Genomic DNA, 19,352 nt, shown 5'->3' with positions numbered 1-19,352 from the left:
TATATGGGTTGAGAGTAAGATCCCCAATTGTTGCAGAATAAATTATCCCTATTTTGGCTGAAAGTATTCTTGTGCGGAATGATTTCGATGTGCTTGTTACTTGCTGGAATCTTCTAGTTTGCCCGCTCGTGGATAGAATTAATACTTTCATGAAGATCAATTGAGGGTTAGTTTATTCATGATTCGTTGTCCGTGCAGTTCAGCCTAGTGTTTCTCTTTTCTTTTTATATACAAATTCAAGTATGTCAATGCTACTTTGTATATTATGATTCTTCAAAACCCCGCGAAGCTACACAACTCTCATTTGCACTCTCTCTCCTCTCATGATGAACTGAAGTGTTATCTTTCTCTCTCAAGGACACAAAATGATAACAAGTGTTATCTTTCTCTCTCAAGGACACAAAATGATAACCCTTCTTTTCATTTTTTCTGTTATTCTTTTTATGCATCCCTGTTGCACTCGACTGCCCCACATCTGTAGGGCCATTTCCAAAATTGATGGGCTTGGAATGGGGAGCTGGTTGTTGAGAAAATTGGGCGAATGTTTTCCTTTGTCCTTAGTTCTTACTATGTCGATTTTTTTTGTATCATATTTTTGTGTTGTTGTTGAGGATAAAATGCACGTGATGGCATAACCTCTCTTTTCAGATAACATTATTTCACGGAACAGAATTTGCCCCTCCAAATACTTTATCTTCAACCTCTCACTCACTCACTCACTACATTTCTACAGCTTTTTCAGTAGAAACCAACTCATAAATCGAGAAAGATGTCGGGAGGGATTGGTCCAATCAATGACATAACTCTCGCTAGACCCCACGATCCAGATGTAAGCAACTCCGCCCTAAAGACCACCAAAACCCCACCGCCTACACGCCGTCGTTCTTTGTCTCCCCTGCATATCATCACTCTTTTGGTGGCGATAGTTCTCTCCGGTAGCGGCATGGTAAGCGCCGAGGATGGTGCTTTCGTCCTCTTCTCCATAATATACACGTACTTCATGTCAAAAGTCGTATTTCCACCTACTTCCCCACGCTCCAAGCCCCCATTTGGCGAGAAGAACAGGATTCTGGGCCTCTACGCCTTGGTTGCGGGGGTGATCGGCTTGTTTCTCCCAATAGCATATATCTTAGAAGGCATTTTCGAGGGAGATAAAGAGGGGATGAAAGCCGCCGCACCCCATCTTTTCCTAGTATGTAGCCAAGTTTTCATGGAAGGTGTCACTTTTTCTGCCAATGTATCGATGCCGGTTTTTGCTTTCGTGCCGATTTTCAACAATTCGAAGAGGATTTTCACCATTGTGGAGTGGCTGAGGAGTGAGTTCTCAAGAGGGGATGAGTATGGAGGGAGCGCGGGTAGATTGTACGCCGGGAGAGCTCTTGCAGCTGCTAATATGGCGTTTTGGTCCTTCAATTTGTTTGGGTTTTTGTTGCCTGTTTTTCTACCCAAAGCTTTCAAGATTTATTACTACAACAGAGATTGAGAACTTGTGTTCTTGTGACCTTTGTATCTTGGGGTATGTTAATCTTTATGGATATTTGCCCATAAACTGCGAAGAGAGTTTTGTCCGATTTCTTGATTATCAAAGTTTTACCTTAAAAGTTATTCCGAAGCATGGTCAAGATATTAACCACACAAATTTTCACCTCTCAGCCATATGTGGCATGAACACTAAGACGCATATGTGGCATGAACACTAAGACGTAAGCTACAACTCTCCTCCACAAATTGCTCAGCATCTGGCCGACATCATTTGCCATAGTACAAAAATCTCTCACCCCCTAATTTAGACTTTCATCTTCCACCCCTCACTCACAAACCATTCAAACCAACTGAAATATCCAGCAAAATGTCGGCAGGGATTGGTCCAACCAGTGACAAAACTCTCCCTGGAGATCAAGAACCGCAAGAAGCCGATGTAAGCAACGCCGCCCCCAAACCCCCACCGCCCACCCGCCGGAGTTCACTCACTTTCCATCATATAAACGCTCTTGCGGTGGCGTTAGTTCTCACCGCCAGCGGCTTGGTTAGCGCCGAGGACTTCGCTTTCGTCATCTTCTCCATTGTTTACGTGTACTTCGTATCAAAGGTAGCATTTCCACCCACTTCCCCACGCTCAGAGCCCCCAGTCTTCGGCGAGAACAACAGGGTTCTAGGCCTCTACGTCTTCGTTGCTGCGGTGTTCGGTCTATTTCTCCCAATAGCTTACATCATAGAAGGAATTTTCGAGGGAGATAAAGAAGGGATCTATGGCGCAGCACCCCACCTTTTCTTGTTATGTAGCCAAGTTTTCATGGAAGGTATCTCGTTTTTGGGCAATTTCTCGCTGCCGATTCGTGTTTTCGTGCCGGTTTTCTACAATTCGAAGAGGATTTTCACCATTGTAGAGTGGCTGAGAAGTGAGATGTCAAGAGGAGCTGAGTATGGTGGGAGTGGGGGGAGATTGTACGTCGGGAGAGGTCTTGCAGTGGCGAATATGGGGCTTTGGTGCTTCAATCTGTTTGGGTTTTTGTTGCCTGTTTTCCTACCAAAAGCTTTCAGGATATATTACTCCAAGACCAAAATTAAGGATTGAAGTTGGGTTCTTCGAACCTGCGGTGTAATTAGGGGTAAATGGATACTCCTCAAGATAATAATTAAAAGTAGGAAAATTATATGGATACTCCTCAAGTTAGGCTATTATAAAAATACCTCTTTTCTGTACAAAGTAAAATTATATTCTTCGAAGGGGTAAGTATAATGTATCTTATGAGATTTTTGTGCAAAATTTTATTATTGGGTTGAAAATATATTTATAATTAAGACTATAATTAAAGGATTGTTAAATACCTTGCTTATCAAAATTTCCCAATCAGTCTAATAGGTCTTTTGTTTGGTTGGAAAGTTTAGACGGTTTGAGAAAATTGATTAGAAAGTTGAGGAGGAGTTTGAGCCATACAAATTTGGATATATAACTACTTTTATGTGAACTTATTGATTTATCTTTTGGTAAATTAAGTTTTGAATTTAAATATATTAAAATAATATAAACAATCATATACCATAAGAAAAATTTCCTTGCAATCGGAATCCAAAACAATAGCTTTGTGAATTTTGCTGCGAAGCATGTTAAAAATTGTAGTAATTATTGATTTGGGTTGAGGTCTTAGACAATTTAAAGCTGATTTGATTATAATCTCGCAATGATTGGTGTAAGGGTCTAAATAAGTATCTTGAATTGGATTAGTAGTGGTTGACTTAGCTAAAAACCGTTAAACTAGTTAAAGGCAAAATCTTTCGAAACTTAAAGTCAGTTTAGAGTTTGAAATTAACGGGGTCGTCGTATAATATGATCTCGCAACAAAATGCTCTTTGATAGTAAGAAGCACATACTTGCATAATAGACCATCCATGTATTTATAAAAAAAATTGTGTGTCAAAATCAATATGGATTTTGTGTGAGTAGAATAGCCGTGTGATTAGTTTTTACGAATTATTTATTAAAATATTATAAATAAATAAAAAATTGCAACTCTACCACGAAATGGGTAGAGCACTAACGACTCCCCTTTATTTTTGTGCAATAGAGACCTGGATTTGTGGACATGTGAAAAAATGGTTTACAGGGAGCAGCAACAACATGCTATGTGGCATTGCATCCAGATGTTGAAGGCATGACCGGCAAATATTATGCAGACTGTAACTTGGCTGAAACAGGCTTGCAAGCTAATGACCAAGAATTGGCCAAAAAATTGTGGGACTTCATCTGTAAACTGATAGACAAATGTAAAGTCTTGTAAAAGATTTACATTCTATAAATTGAACAATTCTATAATACCCTATTCCTCTTTTCCACTACTGTGTTCAAATTATCATCTGATGTTGCCACATTTCACTTCTTACTATTGAACTCCTTAATTTTCAAACTCTTTCTCTTCAACTAATGACCATCCATCTTATCTCTGTTCTTCTGAGTTTGATTGTGTTCTTCAAGTGTTTGTGCACTATTAGATGTACTGTCACAATGAAGACAGGAATAACATCCTTGACTGCCCTTTTCTTCTGTGGAGATAGGAGCATGCTTGGGAAGCCCCTGGTGTCGAGTAAGAATAAGATCATCATAGAGTAATGGCAGTTCAACCAACTTATACTCCAGCAATGTGAAAGCTTGGCGATGGAGAGGAAGGATCCAGATGGCGAGATGGGTTCAACTTCAGAGAAACGTTACTGAGTTGATGAGATACACGATCAACCAACATTGGTTGTCCATAAAGTTGTCCATTAGCAGCCCCTCCAAGCAGCTCCTGATCAGAGGCTGCTGCTAGTTCCTGGAAATCATGAAATCCAGAATACAATCCTTGAAGAATGGCTGGGTCCCAATAAGAAGGGCTGTTGTCTGTGGGTGATTGCTTTGGCGACTGACGATTCTCTTGCCGTAACATAGATTGATTAAAATGAGTATATGAGGTGTCACCAATCCCACCACTTATAAGTGTAGATGAGGTCGGTATGGATGGCAGAGATAGCCGGCCGTTCAAGAGTTGAGGTGATCTTGGATGTAGAAGAGGGCTCCCAACTGGAGACAGTGGGCTTATCGGAAACCTAGGAGTATAGATATCACTGGAAACATCAATCATAGAATCAGAGGAGAAGGCTATTGGCAACTATCACAAACGTCTTCACATCGCTAATTGATGATCATTTTCTATTTCTTGTAAACATAAACATAACTTTCCTATATGTTCGAAATGAAAGATGAGAGGGGTAGAGAGGAGTTGAGAGACAGACCCTTGGCGAAAAGTAACTCTTGATGCTCTAGAGAAATGGTTAGCTAGTCTCCTTGAATCCCAATGGTGAGAGCTTCTTGCATGATCAAATTCCTGTAAAAGAATTACAACCAACGCTAAAACTCAGGAAAATTTCACATACCTTAAAAGAGGAGCATTTGATTAATTTTTGCTTTGCAAAGCTTTTGCATGAAAAGATATACGAGTGTGATGGATTTCAGAAAGCATAATTTCCTGATCCAAGAGAATAAAACCTATTACAGTTGTGAATCTTAGCTCCGATCAAAGTAATGTGATGCATATAAGATAGTACCTCCGGTTTTCCTGCATTTGGCACTGCAGGATGAGCTGAAGATGTCGAAACCAGTATTTGTTTTTGCGAGGGCGATGAACTTTTCACAAAAGGGTGCTCCAAAAGCTGAGCGGCTGTAGCACGATGCTTGGGATTCCACTGCAAACAATGCCTCACAAAATCCTTACAGTCATCTGAGAGGTGATCTGGAATCATTGGAAGTTCTTTATGATATGCAACCTTCAACATGGCCACTTCCTGTCAGTCAGGACACAGAGAGTATTGAACTAACAAAATTGATGCATCAAATTCTAGCCAAAGTACGCACTTTGTGACGTTGAAAAGCTCAATATGGACATCTTTGATTGGGGAAAAGAATTGCATGGACACAACAAATGGAGAAATGAAAAATCGAGAGATGTCAAAGTCTGAACACACACCTGTTTGAACTGGCTCATAGGTGGTTCTGAAGTAGCAATTTCCAGAACAGTGCATCCAAGACTCCAAATGTCAATAGCTGGATTGCGCACACTCGGATTCATTATGACCTAAGCAAAAACCAGTAAGAAATTAATGCAAGCCATGGAAGCTTCGGTTGCAGAACATCGAGAATTTACACTAACCTCAGGCGCCATCCAGTAAGGGCTCTCCCTAAGCAATGATGGGTGAGATTGCCCAATGATCTGTAAAGCAGTCAGTGTCGAAATTTTACACCATATCAAACATAAATTCTATGTTTGATCAGGCTTGGAACAGGCAAGGAACATTCTTGATCCTAAAAGACAACTGTAACAATTCTTGAAGCATGATCATCACAAAATTCCCAGTTTCTAATGTCTGAATACCAAGAGAATAAATCAACCAGAGATGACACTAAGATCAAACTTGAAACAGTTATGTTCTAAACTACTGCATTTCCCCAGAATAATCTCTTTCTGTAGTTGATATCAATAGACTAGACGGCAAAGAAGATTCCCAACTTACGTGCTTTTCAATGCCAAAGCTGCCCAACTTAATTCTGCCGTTTGGATCTAGAAGGATAGTGGCTGCTTTAATGTCTCTGCAATATGCATGTAGCATAAGTGCATGGCCAAAATAATTCAAGAATGAACGAATAAGCCACACGCTATCCAAAGTGGCATAATCAGATTTACCTGTGTGAAATCCATCTGGAGTGTAAATATGCCAGCCCTGATAAAATTTGATGAGTATAACTGCGGATGGCTGATTCTCCTAGTTTTCCATATTCTTGCAGAATCCTAGAGATGGAACCGCCAGATACGTATTCAGAATATATATATAAATTATCACCCACCTGATCAAGGAAAACAAATTCAATGACAGTGGAAGATCGATAAAAACAACACCAAGACTAAACAAGATAACTTGAACTACATCACCCACGGCAATAGTTTTTCCGTTAGAAATACGGTTTGCCAACAGTTTTCTCCAAATTCTTGACTAATAAAAGAAATTGTATGTAAAACCTTCAGTAAATAACAAATGCAGATTCTGTAGCCAAGCTTTACACATGGAAAAATAGAAAGTTCACGTAAAGCTGCATGATTATGAACGGAAACAACTACAGTTGCTGGAGAAAAACTGACCACTTCAGCTCCATAATACTGCACAATGTTAGGATGTCTTAACTGACTCAAAACAGTCAACTCCTGTAAGGAACAGAGATGATTATAAGAAATTGTTCTTTGACACAAGAGGTAAAGAAATGGACAGGAAGCTACAGTTGGAATTAGCATTGAAAAGACAATTGACTACATGTATGACAAAATAAGATTCTTCATCAATCTAAAGGCCAAGAAGACTAACTATTTCCAACTGCATTGCACCTTGCTTCGACATTGCATCATCAGAAAATAATTTAACCTCTTTCATGGCACACATTTCACCTTTTTCACTGAAACCAACAAAAGACAAACTATAAGATGAAGAAACAAGACAAATCCTCAATATGTTTACCATATTGCCCACCTATCAAAACCAAGGTAGATGTCTCCCAGTGCTCCTCTACCAAGCAACTTCCCCTTTTTCCAAAGTGTGCCTGGGCTTTTAAGATTTCCTGCTCTTTCTGGACTATGTGATGGTAATGTAGGTGATATTGCAGCTGAATTCAGACGAGAAACTGGTGAGGAACTGGAAATTGCAACTGGAGGAAGGGGCAAGGGGTGACCTTTTTGCTTTGCTTCATCAGGCCAATTCGTCTGTGGTTTATTGTGCCCCCCTCCAGCTCTTGGATGAACTCTGGAACTAGAGGTGGGACTTCCCATTCTAGGACTAATATTCCGGCAATATTCTGAGGTGTCTTGAGCACGATTACAGGCAACATGAGACTCAGGTTGTAGTTTAGGCACTTCGATCTTTAGAGCCCGTTTCCAAGAACGTGTAAAGGTGAGTTTTTTATTGCGTGTCAGGTTCCCGAGAGACTGATCCTCAACAAGAGTGCTCCAGAAACAGAAAGACAGAAGCAAATTCAGTTTTAAAAAAGTACAATCTTTTACATACCCATTAGAAATCATGAGAAAGAACATAATTCCAAGAACTCACCTTGAAGAGGTGGATGCAGCTGTTTTAGTACCAAAATCATCATTTCCCTTCTGTTTAGAAGCTGACCATTCTGGGCTTGAAAATGGCGCATCTTCAATTGAAGAACCGCAACCGAAACTGAAACTCAAACCAGATGATTCAGAGCTGATGCTGGGGCTCCTCGATTGATCATGAAAGAGTTGCCAAAGCCGCTCTTTCTTCAAAACAGCAGTCACAAGCCTCTCCCAGTTGTCATATATCATAGACATCTCTTCTCCCCCTTCAAGATTCAGCCCTCGGTATCTCAACTTCAAATTCACCCCAGTACTGTAATGTGGACAACTGTAACGCGGAATCCCCCAGTTTTCTTCCGCGTCTTATTTTCTTGAAAGTGAAATGTAAACGCTCAATGTACATCCGCTTCTGACGTCAACAAACTCAGGGAAATTGACTTGTCAACCGGTAAATGCTTGCTACAGACGGAAGATCCCCAGCTGTTACCTCACCTTTTTCAGCGGTAAATCCCATTTGATGAGTTCTAATTTCTTGGATTTCGTCCAAAAATAGCACTTATTCACTGACATGCATTAAGGTTTGCGGCTCCACTCTGTAAAGATGGCTCTGTGTACATGCATGGAAAGAGATGTCATTCAAGATTCTATGGCTGGTTAATTAACAAAAGGTAAATCTCACTTCATTTTCTGGTACAGTAGTTGCATATAGTAATGTGCTTGCTTCGTATATATGCTCGTTTTATAATAAATTTTCTTAACTCAAATTATCATATTTATGTACGACGCTCAGCAGACTTCAAGAAACAAAAAAAAGAACAAATAAGCAAAAGTTTTCAATGAGAAATTATTTTTGAAACCATTAACACAATTAAAATTATCTCCTAGAATTAAGGGATAATTTGATCAAGTTTCTTAAGAGGCGGTGAATTTTTATTCTAGGTTCATTTTAAGATAGCAATTTAGGATTATAACTTTTAGAAAGTGTCAATTTAAGTTTAAGAAGTTCTAATTAGGTTGAAATCTCTCATATGCGTTGCACCTTGCTAAGATGGTATGATCAAATAAATACGGTAAATAATCATACTTTTAAGGTTTTGAAGAGATTTAAGGTTTCATCTAAATCATTTTCATACAATGATGAATTTATACAGCATAAATAAGTTCTTGAAAAGAAGAATATAAAAAAATATTCGAAAACAGCTTGTAAACCTATGTTCTATTTATCATACGCTGTATCGACAATGAAGAGTTTTACTTCAACATAACGACTCCGAAGATTCTCAGACTGAGTATTAGGCATCACCCTCTTATGAGGGTCAAGCCCATAGCTGTTACGATGATCGTCGAGGGAACTCCGAACTTGAGATGACTCCAGAACGATAAGTTGTAGCCATAGTGTTGAGCCCGACGAGCCTGCTCGCACACGATCAAGTTGGCTGCTGATCCCAAGAGGGAAAGGTTTCCGGCTACTGTGCTCACCCAAGCCAAGATTAGCCATGCTTTCTGCTCACTTGCAGGAGATATCGTGGCTGCTGAAGCCGCCACTCGAGCTCCTAGAAGCAGGACTGAAAACAAGCAGAAGCAGGAATTTAACAGTTCTAGCTCTTGCATTTGCAGGGTTCAAGAATGATCATCGAAGACTTACAAAACAGATTGTGAAACGCGCTCAACTATAAGAAAAAAGTCTTAAACATGACAACATGAATATTTTTGGAAGATGAATTGCTCCTACTTCCCGGTCGCGCAAGTTTCTCTTACTAATATAAAATATGCACACTTCTACCCGTCAACCATATATAACTAGGCAACCTTTATAACCATGTAAAATTGCAAATTTGAACCTAGCAATGAAGTTTACGGCATAGTGTGCCATGTAAGTTGGACTCATGATAGTTGAATAAAGTGTAGCATTAGGTCAGGCTCTCTTCATTATCTTCAAGGAATAGAGCAATGAATCACTAGACTAGAAGTTTTGTCACTTGATGGAGGCTTTTTAGATTTGAGTACAATTCTGCTTCAAAAAGTCATTAGGGTATGTGCAAAAATAATGGATTCAAAGACCTCCTTGATTCAACTTCAATCGTTAGCACTTGTCTCTTTCCTGTGTAAGTAGTCGCATAGTTCATGTCCGAGAAATTTCTAAATCTGCAGTTTGCAAGATTGCAGATGGAAGCACACACAAAAAGTAGCAAGGTGGAATGGACATACCAGTAGGTACATTAGAAGCCAAATTGGAGAGGACTATTATAACAGCTGCTAAAACTGCTGTTCCACCAATGTGATCTATTTTGGCGTAAGGCTCCATGAAGTCCCATAACGTGCTTGGAATTCCCGTTTTGTTGAACCCATCGACTGTAATAAACATTCCGCAAAAGAATATCAAAAGCGAATATGATACCTGGATAACAAAGACATTTAATCATATAAATAATCCTTCCAAATAGGATCACCGCAGGTATTATCAATGAATATCAAGGTAAATACGAATTCCGGAACTGATGTCACCTTTTCCAAACAAGGCCTGGCGTCCTTAAAATCAAGAACGACGAGTGCAAGTGCAGCTGTAATTGCAGTCCATGACATATTCAGACCCGCCAACAGAGATGCTAGCATTCCCAAAGTAACAAGATAAACACATGCCTTCCATAAGACCCTTTTCCACTTCTTGGAAAATCCTAATCTTTCTTCTGCGAACTCTATAAAATTCCCATGCTCGACTCCATTCACAGAGGAGCTCCTCTTTGAATGTATAGGTCCAGAATATCCAACTTCTTTTGATGCATCTGAATTTCCAGTCGATCCTAACCCCGCACTAGGAACTTTTTGAATTTCACTTTCACCAATGTAGCCCAAGTCCCCTAGTCCCTCAGTTTGATTCGTGTGACCATTGACACTAGGAGTGCTTCGAATACTGTTGCTCTCAGCTATATTGCCACGGTTCCTGAGTGTTGACTCATTTGTATTAGGAGAGCTATGGATATTCATTGATTCCAACACAGATTGTAAATCTTGGGAGTTCGTGGATGTAAGATGTGACATTGTTGCAGGAGAAAACCGATGAGAAATTACATCATCTTCACCAACAACTTCGACCGCAGCATCTTCTTCGTCCTTCTGAACAGATAACAACTTCCAATACATGCATAACAGGATCAAAATATTGATGCAAACTCCCACGAGCATAGCAGGAAGAATGCCAAATAAAAATCTACCAAAGCTAATCTTACTTTGGACAGCGATAACTAAGTTTTGAGGATTCCCTATCGGGGTTGCTGACGATCCTATATTTGCACTAGAGGCAAGGGCTAATAGAAATGGATGAGGTGGGAGATTCTGTTGCCTTGCAATTTTCAATACAAACTCAGTCAATATAACACAAGACGTATCATTGGTGAAAAAGGCACTGGATATGGCAGAAATCAGGCAGATACGACAAAGTAAGTCCTTGGCTCCCCTGCTTCGCCATGATAGCAATTTGCCCAAGTACTTGAACATATCTGCCCTTTCAAGGTAGACACTAACTACCATAGTCCCGAACAGTAGACCGAGGATTGGAAGATCAATAGCAGCATAGGCTTGATCAGGAGTAATGACTCGAAAGAGCACCATTAGCATAGCTCCTAGCAGAGACCCTGCCGTCCTCCCAATGGGCAAGAATGGAACGGCAGGGAAAACAGCCAATACCCAGAATATAGCAAAGGCAATTGAGCCAAGAACCACTTTGACAGTAGGAGCCATCACCATGTTTTACAGCTTAATCAATAAATCCCAAGCCTATTCACTTAACACTTCAACCAAATTTGCATATCTCCCCCGGTACAGTAGATTTTCACTTCATAATCCAAACAAAACCTTAAGAAGATTTCATCCTGACAACCTCAAATTATATTCCACACAATGTTCTGCAAAATTTGAAATCCCATCAAAGTAATTCAGTGCAGAAGACCACGCAAATCTGAAATCCTAGAAACTGATTCAATGCAGATCATAGTAAAACATCAACCAGTATAAATATAACTCAGAAAGAATTCTTATCACCCAAATTCATCTACCCATTGGGACTTCATAACAGAAACAACTCATCAAATGTGCAAGAATGTCAACAACAAATCAAAGACGTACAGACAACTAATCATTAAAGGCACAAACATGCTCAAGCCCAGATAATGATTATTACAACCACCTACTGCAATTGAAATACTATGAATTTAGCAAAGTCAAAGAACAAGAAACACACATCAAAGTTGATACTTACACAACAAATTGAAAGCAACCCAGAAAAACCACATCCATAAACTTCTCATCCAATCATTACAAGACTGAAAAGGAAAAGAATTAACTAACATCACTACATTAAATCACCTGGACAGGAAAAAGATGAACTTTCCACTGTCTGTGAAATCCACCCCACAACGTTGGAACTGAAAAGGGTCACTTCTTATGGCATTTAATTTACCATTTTTCTACATGGTTTCTATTAAATACTTGTAGTCAGCCATTTTTGGATATATAATATATGAATGATAAGAAGGAAAATAGAATGTCAAAAAAAACAGTAAAGAATACGTGGCTTTGGGTTTGTACAGGGGACAAGCTTTTCAACACACGTCAGACCACACATGATTCCTGGCTGCTCCGTGTATTTTATATTCTGAGAAACAGATATTGCCAGGGACGTTTTCACAGCTGCCAGTCCACAGGTCAACTGGCAACGGGGAGCTGGAGATAGGATACCGAGCAGTGAAAATTCTTAGCTAAAATTTTTCCTAATCAAATTATATGGTTAAATTATGCACTTATTACTCCATAAATATATTAAACTTGTCATATATTTAGACCCAATCAAATTTAAATTAAATTAGAATTTTCGCATATCAAACATACATGCGATCTTATCCAGAAAGTTGGTGCCTGAGTTCTGAGTACTTTTCCCAATTCACAAATTCCAACTTACTGAAGTATTGAAACACTGAAAGACTATCTAATTCCATTTCATTTACAACCTCAGAAATCAAATGTAAATTATTTCATACATAATCAAACATAGTTCTGAACTAACAATATTCAGTTGTAGAGTTAAAATTGATATTTTATGAACAAGTTCGAAGTCACGATTCAAGTCCTATAAAATGTATGTGTATTATGACTACTTTATGGGATTTTATTGTATTCATTAGTATTAGATGTATTGGTGTATTAATCGAATATTAATGTATTAATATAATGATTGTTTTATTAAATTTTTTTTTTTAAAAAAAAACAATAAATTGTAATAAATTGAGGTATGATAAGGACGTAGATGTGCCTTGTGGTACACAAACTTGTAATAAAATGTCAAACAAATTAAATATGCAATGGCAAAGTTCTATCTCATTGTTAGTAAGTTCAAATTTGGGACCGCAAAATTCATACTAGTTTAATGCCATGGACTATATTCATTAATATTTATAAAGGATAATTATATTTATACTGACTTATCATCTATTTATATAAATTATTATTATTTAAAAAATTATATATACACTCATAAAAAACGTCAACATCATTTATACAAATCATTCCTACTGTTTAGGAGACTACACATACACTCCCAAAAACATCAACATCATTACCAAATTACCCTTGCTTTTTTGTAAATTATATATACACTCTCTAAAAACATCACATCATTATATAAATTATCTCTGATTTTAGACAATCAATAATTACATAAAAAAATAAAAATAATTTATATAAACAGACCGCTGACAAAAGGGCGTATTTGTAACTATCAATCGTGTTCTCAAGATAAAAAAATAACGAATTATTGCAATTACCTGAAATATATAAATTAATGATGAATCAGTGAAGAGATGGTCCTTAAGATAATGGTCGGCGCGTGCGATCAAGTTTTGTCATCTACGTACTTTTTTAATACTCCATCGCTCGTAAAACTATTACTCGTCTTGCAATTCTACAGAATTAATATTTAAACTTTAACTAACTTATAATATTTTATTAGAATTTCAAAATTTTATAACTTTTATACGCCCTATCATATATCATTAAATTGATTGAAATAAATTTTCTAATTAATTATTTGTAACAGCGAAATTGATTGATCAACACCAATGAGTAGAAGCATATACATGCACATAATTCAAGCTTAATTAACATTATGGCAAATTATATTACATAGCATGAGATTTGATATAATTACGAATATCTCTTTATTAGTATGAAAAATTATAAAAACTCCGCTCAAGTAAAAATAATTATATAGTCCCCGAATGATGAGGTTGAATTGATTATTTTATCTTTACTGATTTTTTTAAAAGGAAAGAACACACATTTGAGAAAATATAGAAAAAAAAGTTGAGAGTGCTTAAAGTAAATAATTCATAGGACATATTAGTACATAATTTTAGAAAATTTAAAGAAAATGCATATAAAAAGTTATAATTTATAATTCAAAAGGGTATTTTAATCAGTATATTATAAAAATTAGATGAAACCCTAATCAATGTTTTTTATATAATTTTTTAGACAATTAAAAAATATTTATAATTATATTAAATTTTATAAAAGGTGGTTGTAATTAGCCTAAACATTATTAGGCATAAAAAAAGAAAGAAAGAAAAAGACGCGTATTTTAATAGAGTCGTGGTCGTGGACTGGAAAACTCCATCAAAGTTGTTATTTTATGGGCAAGAAAAAAGAAAAAAAGAAAAGGGTTGATCTAGTGATTGTAAGGTCGAGAAGGAAGGACCCTTGTTCAATTATTGGGCTATAAAAATAAAAGGCTTGCATCAGGTGAGCTGTATCCATACCCCAACTCTCTGTCTTTAACATCCAATCTCCGTCTCTTAATACAAACTCTTTAATTTAACATTTTTTATTTCCTCATTTTTCTCCCTCATGCTATAGACGATCAACTTTTGATATAAAACAATTATAATATTTTTTATATTAACGATTAATTAATAAATACCTATTGGAGTAACTCATTGCAAAAAGGGTCATTAGTTTCAAGTGTATTTATAATCTTTCAATCAATGATGAGATATTATTTAGGACAATTTTTTAAGAAAAAATCTTTATAATTTATTCCATACACACATACAGACACACGAGAATAATCATATTGGCCAAACTGTAATGATTGCAACAGGATAGTGGAAAACCCCAATCAACTCCGATGGTGGACCAATCCCAATCCTTAAACATTTGTTTCAGTGAAAAACTGTGACAGATTTCTGTAATCCCCCGTCTTTGCCTGCCTACCTTATCTCCTTACATAGTAAGACAAAATCCATTTCATTTATGCTCCATAAGATAGATACCTTCCTCAGTTCTATTCTGCAGACATCATATGTAACCTGAAACGCTGTACTAAAAAAGAAGATTGTTGGTCTGGCTGTATTTGGGGTGGGAAAATGAGTGTGGAAGTGAAAGATTTACATTATATGGTCCCTTTTGATCTATAGTAATCCAGGAATTTTAAAATCTTACACAACTTCTTGTCCGTAGTGGACAATCGACTAACGAGACTAATTAACAATATCGCAAAATCTCTATCCAAAATAGTACAAGTGTCTCAAGTTTGTTTCAAGTTTCTAACCTTGATTGAGGGATGTGAACATATTTGACATCAGCTGACCCCCGATTGCAGCATTGGAAAGAAAGTCCAGTTGTTTCGAGGGGCTAATTCTTTCCCGACAACGTCGTCATTGGTCCACCACTCACAGTCGACGGCAATTCTGGCTGAGAGTTCTCCATCTGCATTGTTGAAGTTGAAATCTCTGCTTGAACCCAGTGAGATGGTATGGTTTTCATGCATAGTCTCCCCATTACTAAGTTTTCTATAGGTTTCAGAGACCTTTGCCATGAAGTCGCTATGATTCGTGACTTCTGCTGTTGCCTCCTGTAGATCTCTTGATTCCATTTTAGGTGAAGGGACTGTTTCACTAACAACACAAGTTGGAATGTCTTCGCCACTCAATTCAAACGAAACTCTATGATCAACAACAGCATCACAGTTTTGCAATTCATTGCCTGAGTTTGCAAGTGATACCACTTCAGAAATTGGGTTCCCCAGAAGGTTACAGTCTCGAGATGGTGGTTCTCCTCCGTTAGGTGTCAAAGCTCCAGAACCTAGCCTTGAAAGCCCACCATTTGGTGTCAAAGCTCCAGAACCTAGCCTTGAAAGCCCACCATTTGGTGTCAAAGCTCCAGAGCCTAGCCTGGATCCCCTACCGTTTGGTGTCAATGATCCAGAACCAACTCTTGAACCCCACTTATGATTAAAGAAGTGTTCGTAGCCAATGAATATGGGAGCCTCCCCTCTGCGAATTTCAACAACAGGCCATTTATCAGGGAACGGTGAAGAGGTTCCAGAAGATGAAAGTGCTGAGCCTGGTGATTCATAAGCTAGGAATTCATACTGGGACAATGAGGATTTCATATTCCCACTGTTTCTCCGATTTCTAGCTAATGATGAGGACAAAAGCTGAGCAAACGGCACCTCTGGTGAAGAAGGGGTTGTCATTTGCACAGGCTCAGGAGGTGGAGTGAAAGAAGCAGTTGATGGTTCGGTGGTGAAAGCGGAAAACACGGGTGGTGAAACTAATTGAGTCTCATATGCATAGGGGCCAATAGTAAAAATGGGTGCAGTCCCACCTGGGGAGTACGTGTGGACTGAAAGGGCTGCAAGTGAAACTAAACCAGCCGCTGATTGAGTGGCAGACGGCGGATCTGATTGGAGAAAAGAAGCTGGAGAAGAGGGAGGGGCTATGAATGGCAACATGAGAGTGGCAGAACGGTTAAGGTTTTCCACAACCGGAGCTACAGCAACTTGTGCAGTGGGTTCAGAAATAAGAACAGCATGACCAATTCGTTTACTGTGCTTGTAAGAACCGAAACACCAGTAAAGACTCCAGCAGCTTCCCCATCTTCTCTTCTGGGGTGAAAATGAACAGGCATTATTAGTTGTTAAGCCTGATTTTTTTCATAACTTTCAGTGATTAAGAATTAAAAGATGAGAAAAGCTTTTTATCTAAGAGCTAATGTATAGGCAATAGCGTACAACAAGCATGTAAAAATCAGCACCAATAAGTCCGGATTTTACAAAATTAAAATCATAGGCAAGAAAAGTGAACACCAGTGCTGCAGTTGACAAGGTGAAATAGCTTCTTTTTTCAGCAAACAACATTGATGCTAGACGACATGCTTGACATAGTTAATTGTAAGTAACAATCTTGAGAACCTTAATGAGACTGATTAAAATAGAAGGATTCCAAATCAGTTAGGAGCATTTTTTTTGAGCCGGCTGCCAAGCTTAGCCACTCAGAGCAATTAAAAATACTTGATTTCCTTGTTAAGGGCAAACGTGATGCTCTTTTATGCTGTATCAGTCAATTCCAAAAGAATATTAATGCTCAGTTGATTTGCACTACAAGTCCACGTATTGCTTCACTCTTGCTAACTGAACTGAGAGTAAAAACTTTCTGCAGTGTGCTAAATTGCAGAAAGCCTAAAACGGAACAGATGAGATGTAAATGATCCTTAAAAAGCTGCAAGTTACTACATAAAACCAGAGCTCTTACAAATTATATCTTCAGCCCGTAACGCAACCAACACAACAAACTGCGATCAAGCTATTTATGAACCTTTTATTTCAACTAAACCCCACAAGAAGCCATATGCAAGCTCAATATTTTTCTTGTATCAGACCCTGAATTATAGCCTCAACCTCAGAGTTCACATGAAAAAGGCCTTTCTCCTTCACTCAACAAGACGCAACAATAGCTAAACTCCCCAGAAAAAAATGTTTTAAAACTCAGTATGTCAGGGTTACTGCAAATGCATATCCAACTGCAGACCAAGTAATGGCTCTCCAGAAAATAGGTTATGATTGTAGGCCAAGAGCTCATACCTCTGCCAAGTATCACATATTTACTGATTATCATCTCATACAAACTTCAGAACTAAAGATCACAACATTTAAGAATTTAAAATATAAAAATAAAAAATCTTGAAACTCAGAAATTATCTTGCAATCATCATTTCAAGGTCAAACTTAGCTGCTTCAGCACTATCAAAATTCACCTTTTTCCTTATTCCTGTTAACTTTCTTCTTAATTATTGCCCAAAAAGCCATATCCAGAACTAAATATCTCGGCCGTCTTCACAACCTACCACAAACAACAAAAGTTCCCTGCTACATGTGAAAATTGCATCACATAACAAATAAAAAGCTTCAAATTTTCAATCCTATTTGATCTTAATACCTCAAACTCATCAAAGTTCCATTGTTCAAAAAGGCAAAATCAACCCAGAAACCCACAAAAGTGGAAGAAACTTCACATCAAGCAATTTTTACCAACACAATAAACAACACACAAACACCCACACACACGCATGTGTTTCTGTGCATTCTTATAGGGATTTATATGTTTAAAACACCAGTAACTAACAAGTACATGTTTAAATTATCTATGCACCTGAACTGTAGACGGTTGTGCTCTGTTTTCAGCTGTAACTATGGCAGTTGCTGCAGCATTCAGAGTTTCCGCGCTATTATGCACGCTAGTCATAGTGATCTTCACGGTTTTCTCCGCCCGGAGACGTCAGTTTCCGGCGATGTGATGCCGGGTTGATGTGATTTCCCGGTGGCTTTGGGCGGAAGTTAAATTGAAGAGCGAGTTGCTACGCAAGATCACATGGCGCATTTCAAGAGGTTAAGACAAACCAACCAAGAAATGCTGGCCTTTATAAATTAAGGCACGAAATTATGCTTAATTCATTTTGTACCCCCCTTACTTTTGAAGAATTTTAAATACAACCCCATCATATCACTATAAATTTTATTTTTCCCCCCAACATTTATAGATGGAAATGCTCTATAGTATAATTATTTATTGGAGTTTCTAATATTATTATTCATTGTGTACAAAATATATTTCCAAATTTAAATATTTTAGTCTACAATAAATATGAAATAAAAGGGATTATGTACTTATTTCAAAATATTGTGCAATAAAATTGTCTAGTTATATTCATTTTCTTTTGTTTTTTTTTATTTCAAATAATTTTTGTAACAAATTTATAAAGATATCACATATTTTGAAAAACATTAGTTATAACTTATATGCTTATGTTAGGAATTTCGAAACTTCAAGTGACGAGATTTAAAATTATATACTGCAGAGCATCTTATAGTATTTTAGCTAATAAAATATTTAAATAATAAAAAAATATTTTATTCATCAACCGAATAAAGAAGTCAGACAAAATTCATCGACCAATATTCAACTAAAATTCTTGCAGGATTTTCTCAAAATACTTGAAAAAAAGAATTCTTTTCAACCGTACGAAAACTTATTTATTTTTTCCTTTATTTGTCCTCATAAACCTTAAAACATGAGCTTTCCTTGTCCAAAAAAAAGAAGATGGAATAGTAATATTTAATTATTTCTTCTAATTAAAGATGGTTTCTTCATTGTAGCTATTATTATGTAATTATGTAGAATGGTGGGGTCAATTAGACAATAAGCATTGATATGGTATTATTTGAAAAATATAATTGCCAAATGGGGTTGGGGCTGTTTTGTGTTTAGTGGATAATGTTGGGATTAAAGTGTGAAAGACAGAATTGCCCGCCCACTTTATATACTACGGCGCCGCGCAGGATAAGAATAGAGATCAGCTATAATGGCGAAGCCGATGCCAAGGTGGAGGAGGGTGCGCATTCACTATGGC

The 19,352-nt window shown here is 37.5% G+C and overlaps 5 protein-coding genes across 9 annotated transcripts; 2 read left to right on the top strand and 3 right to left on the bottom strand.

Moving 5' to 3' along the window:
- Window positions 1-600: 600 nt before the first annotated feature.
- On the top strand, window positions 601-1,571 carry LOC105160702 (uncharacterized). Its single transcript, XM_011078181.3, has one exon. The coding sequence runs from the start codon at window positions 770-772 to the stop codon at window positions 1,481-1,483; it is 714 nt and encodes a 237-aa protein (XP_011076483.1). The 5' UTR covers window positions 601-769; the 3' UTR covers window positions 1,484-1,571.
- A 159-nt stretch (window positions 1,572-1,730) lies between these two features.
- Window positions 1,731-2,789, top strand: LOC105160461 (uncharacterized). Its single transcript, XM_011077840.3, has one exon. It carries the CDS (start codon window positions 1,850-1,852, stop codon window positions 2,573-2,575), a length of 726 nt encoding a protein of 241 aa, XP_011076142.1. The 5' UTR covers window positions 1,731-1,849; the 3' UTR covers window positions 2,576-2,789.
- Window positions 2,790-3,698: 909 nt separating this feature from the next.
- On the bottom strand, window positions 3,699-8,132 carry LOC105160460 (mitogen-activated protein kinase kinase kinase YODA). 4 transcript variants are annotated; one of them, XM_011077838.3, is made up of 12 exons: window positions 7,621-8,120; window positions 7,247-7,518; window positions 7,048-7,180; window positions 6,886-6,973; window positions 6,666-6,728; window positions 6,213-6,373; window positions 6,043-6,118; window positions 5,682-5,741; window positions 5,499-5,606; window positions 5,080-5,316; window positions 4,768-4,859; window positions 3,699-4,599 (listed from the first exon to the last, which is right to left on the bottom strand). In XM_011077838.3, exons 1-12 carry the CDS (start codon window positions 7,866-7,868, stop codon window positions 4,125-4,127), a joined length of 2,013 nt encoding a protein of 670 aa, XP_011076140.2. In that variant the 5' UTR covers window positions 7,869-8,120; the 3' UTR covers window positions 3,699-4,124. The 4 variants fall into 4 exon arrangements, with proteins under 4 accessions (XP_011076140.2, XP_011076137.2, XP_011076138.2 ...); XM_011077835.3 differs by having other exon boundaries at window positions 7,048-7,518; window positions 7,621-8,115; XM_011077836.3 differs by having other exon boundaries at window positions 3,699-4,581; window positions 7,048-7,518; window positions 7,621-8,112.
- A 591-nt stretch (window positions 8,133-8,723) lies between these two features.
- On the bottom strand, window positions 8,724-12,127 carry LOC105160459 (Divalent ion symporter). Of its 2 annotated transcripts, none has more exons than XM_011077834.3 (4): window positions 11,976-12,127; window positions 10,119-11,515; window positions 9,822-10,011; window positions 8,724-9,178 (listed from the first exon to the last, which is right to left on the bottom strand). In XM_011077834.3, the coding sequence occupies exons 2-4, from the start codon at window positions 11,355-11,357 to the stop codon at window positions 8,913-8,915; spliced, it is 1,695 nt and encodes a 564-aa protein (XP_011076136.1). In that variant the 5' UTR covers window positions 11,358-11,515; window positions 11,976-12,127; the 3' UTR covers window positions 8,724-8,912. The 2 variants fall into 2 exon arrangements, with proteins under 2 accessions (XP_011076136.1, XP_020549032.1); XM_020693373.2 differs by having other exon boundaries at window positions 10,119-11,583; window positions 11,976-12,107.
- A 2,858-nt stretch (window positions 12,128-14,985) lies between these two features.
- LOC105160458 (uncharacterized) lies at window positions 14,986-18,348 on the bottom strand. Its single transcript, XM_011077833.3, has 2 exons — window positions 18,095-18,348; window positions 14,986-16,551 (listed from the first exon to the last, which is right to left on the bottom strand). Exons 1-2 carry the CDS (start codon window positions 18,185-18,187, stop codon window positions 15,244-15,246), a joined length of 1,401 nt encoding a protein of 466 aa, XP_011076135.1. The 5' UTR covers window positions 18,188-18,348; the 3' UTR covers window positions 14,986-15,243.
- Window positions 18,349-19,352: the final 1,004 nt, after the last annotated feature.

Source organism: Sesamum indicum, linkage group LG4 (genome assembly GCF_026168435.1).
Source record: "Sesamum indicum cultivar Baizhima isolate 11 linkage group LG4, ASM2616843v1, whole genome shotgun sequence".
NCBI classification, from domain to species: Eukaryota; Viridiplantae; Streptophyta; class Magnoliopsida; order Lamiales; family Pedaliaceae; genus Sesamum; species Sesamum indicum.
This window is presented reverse-complemented; position numbering and strand designations above follow the sequence as displayed.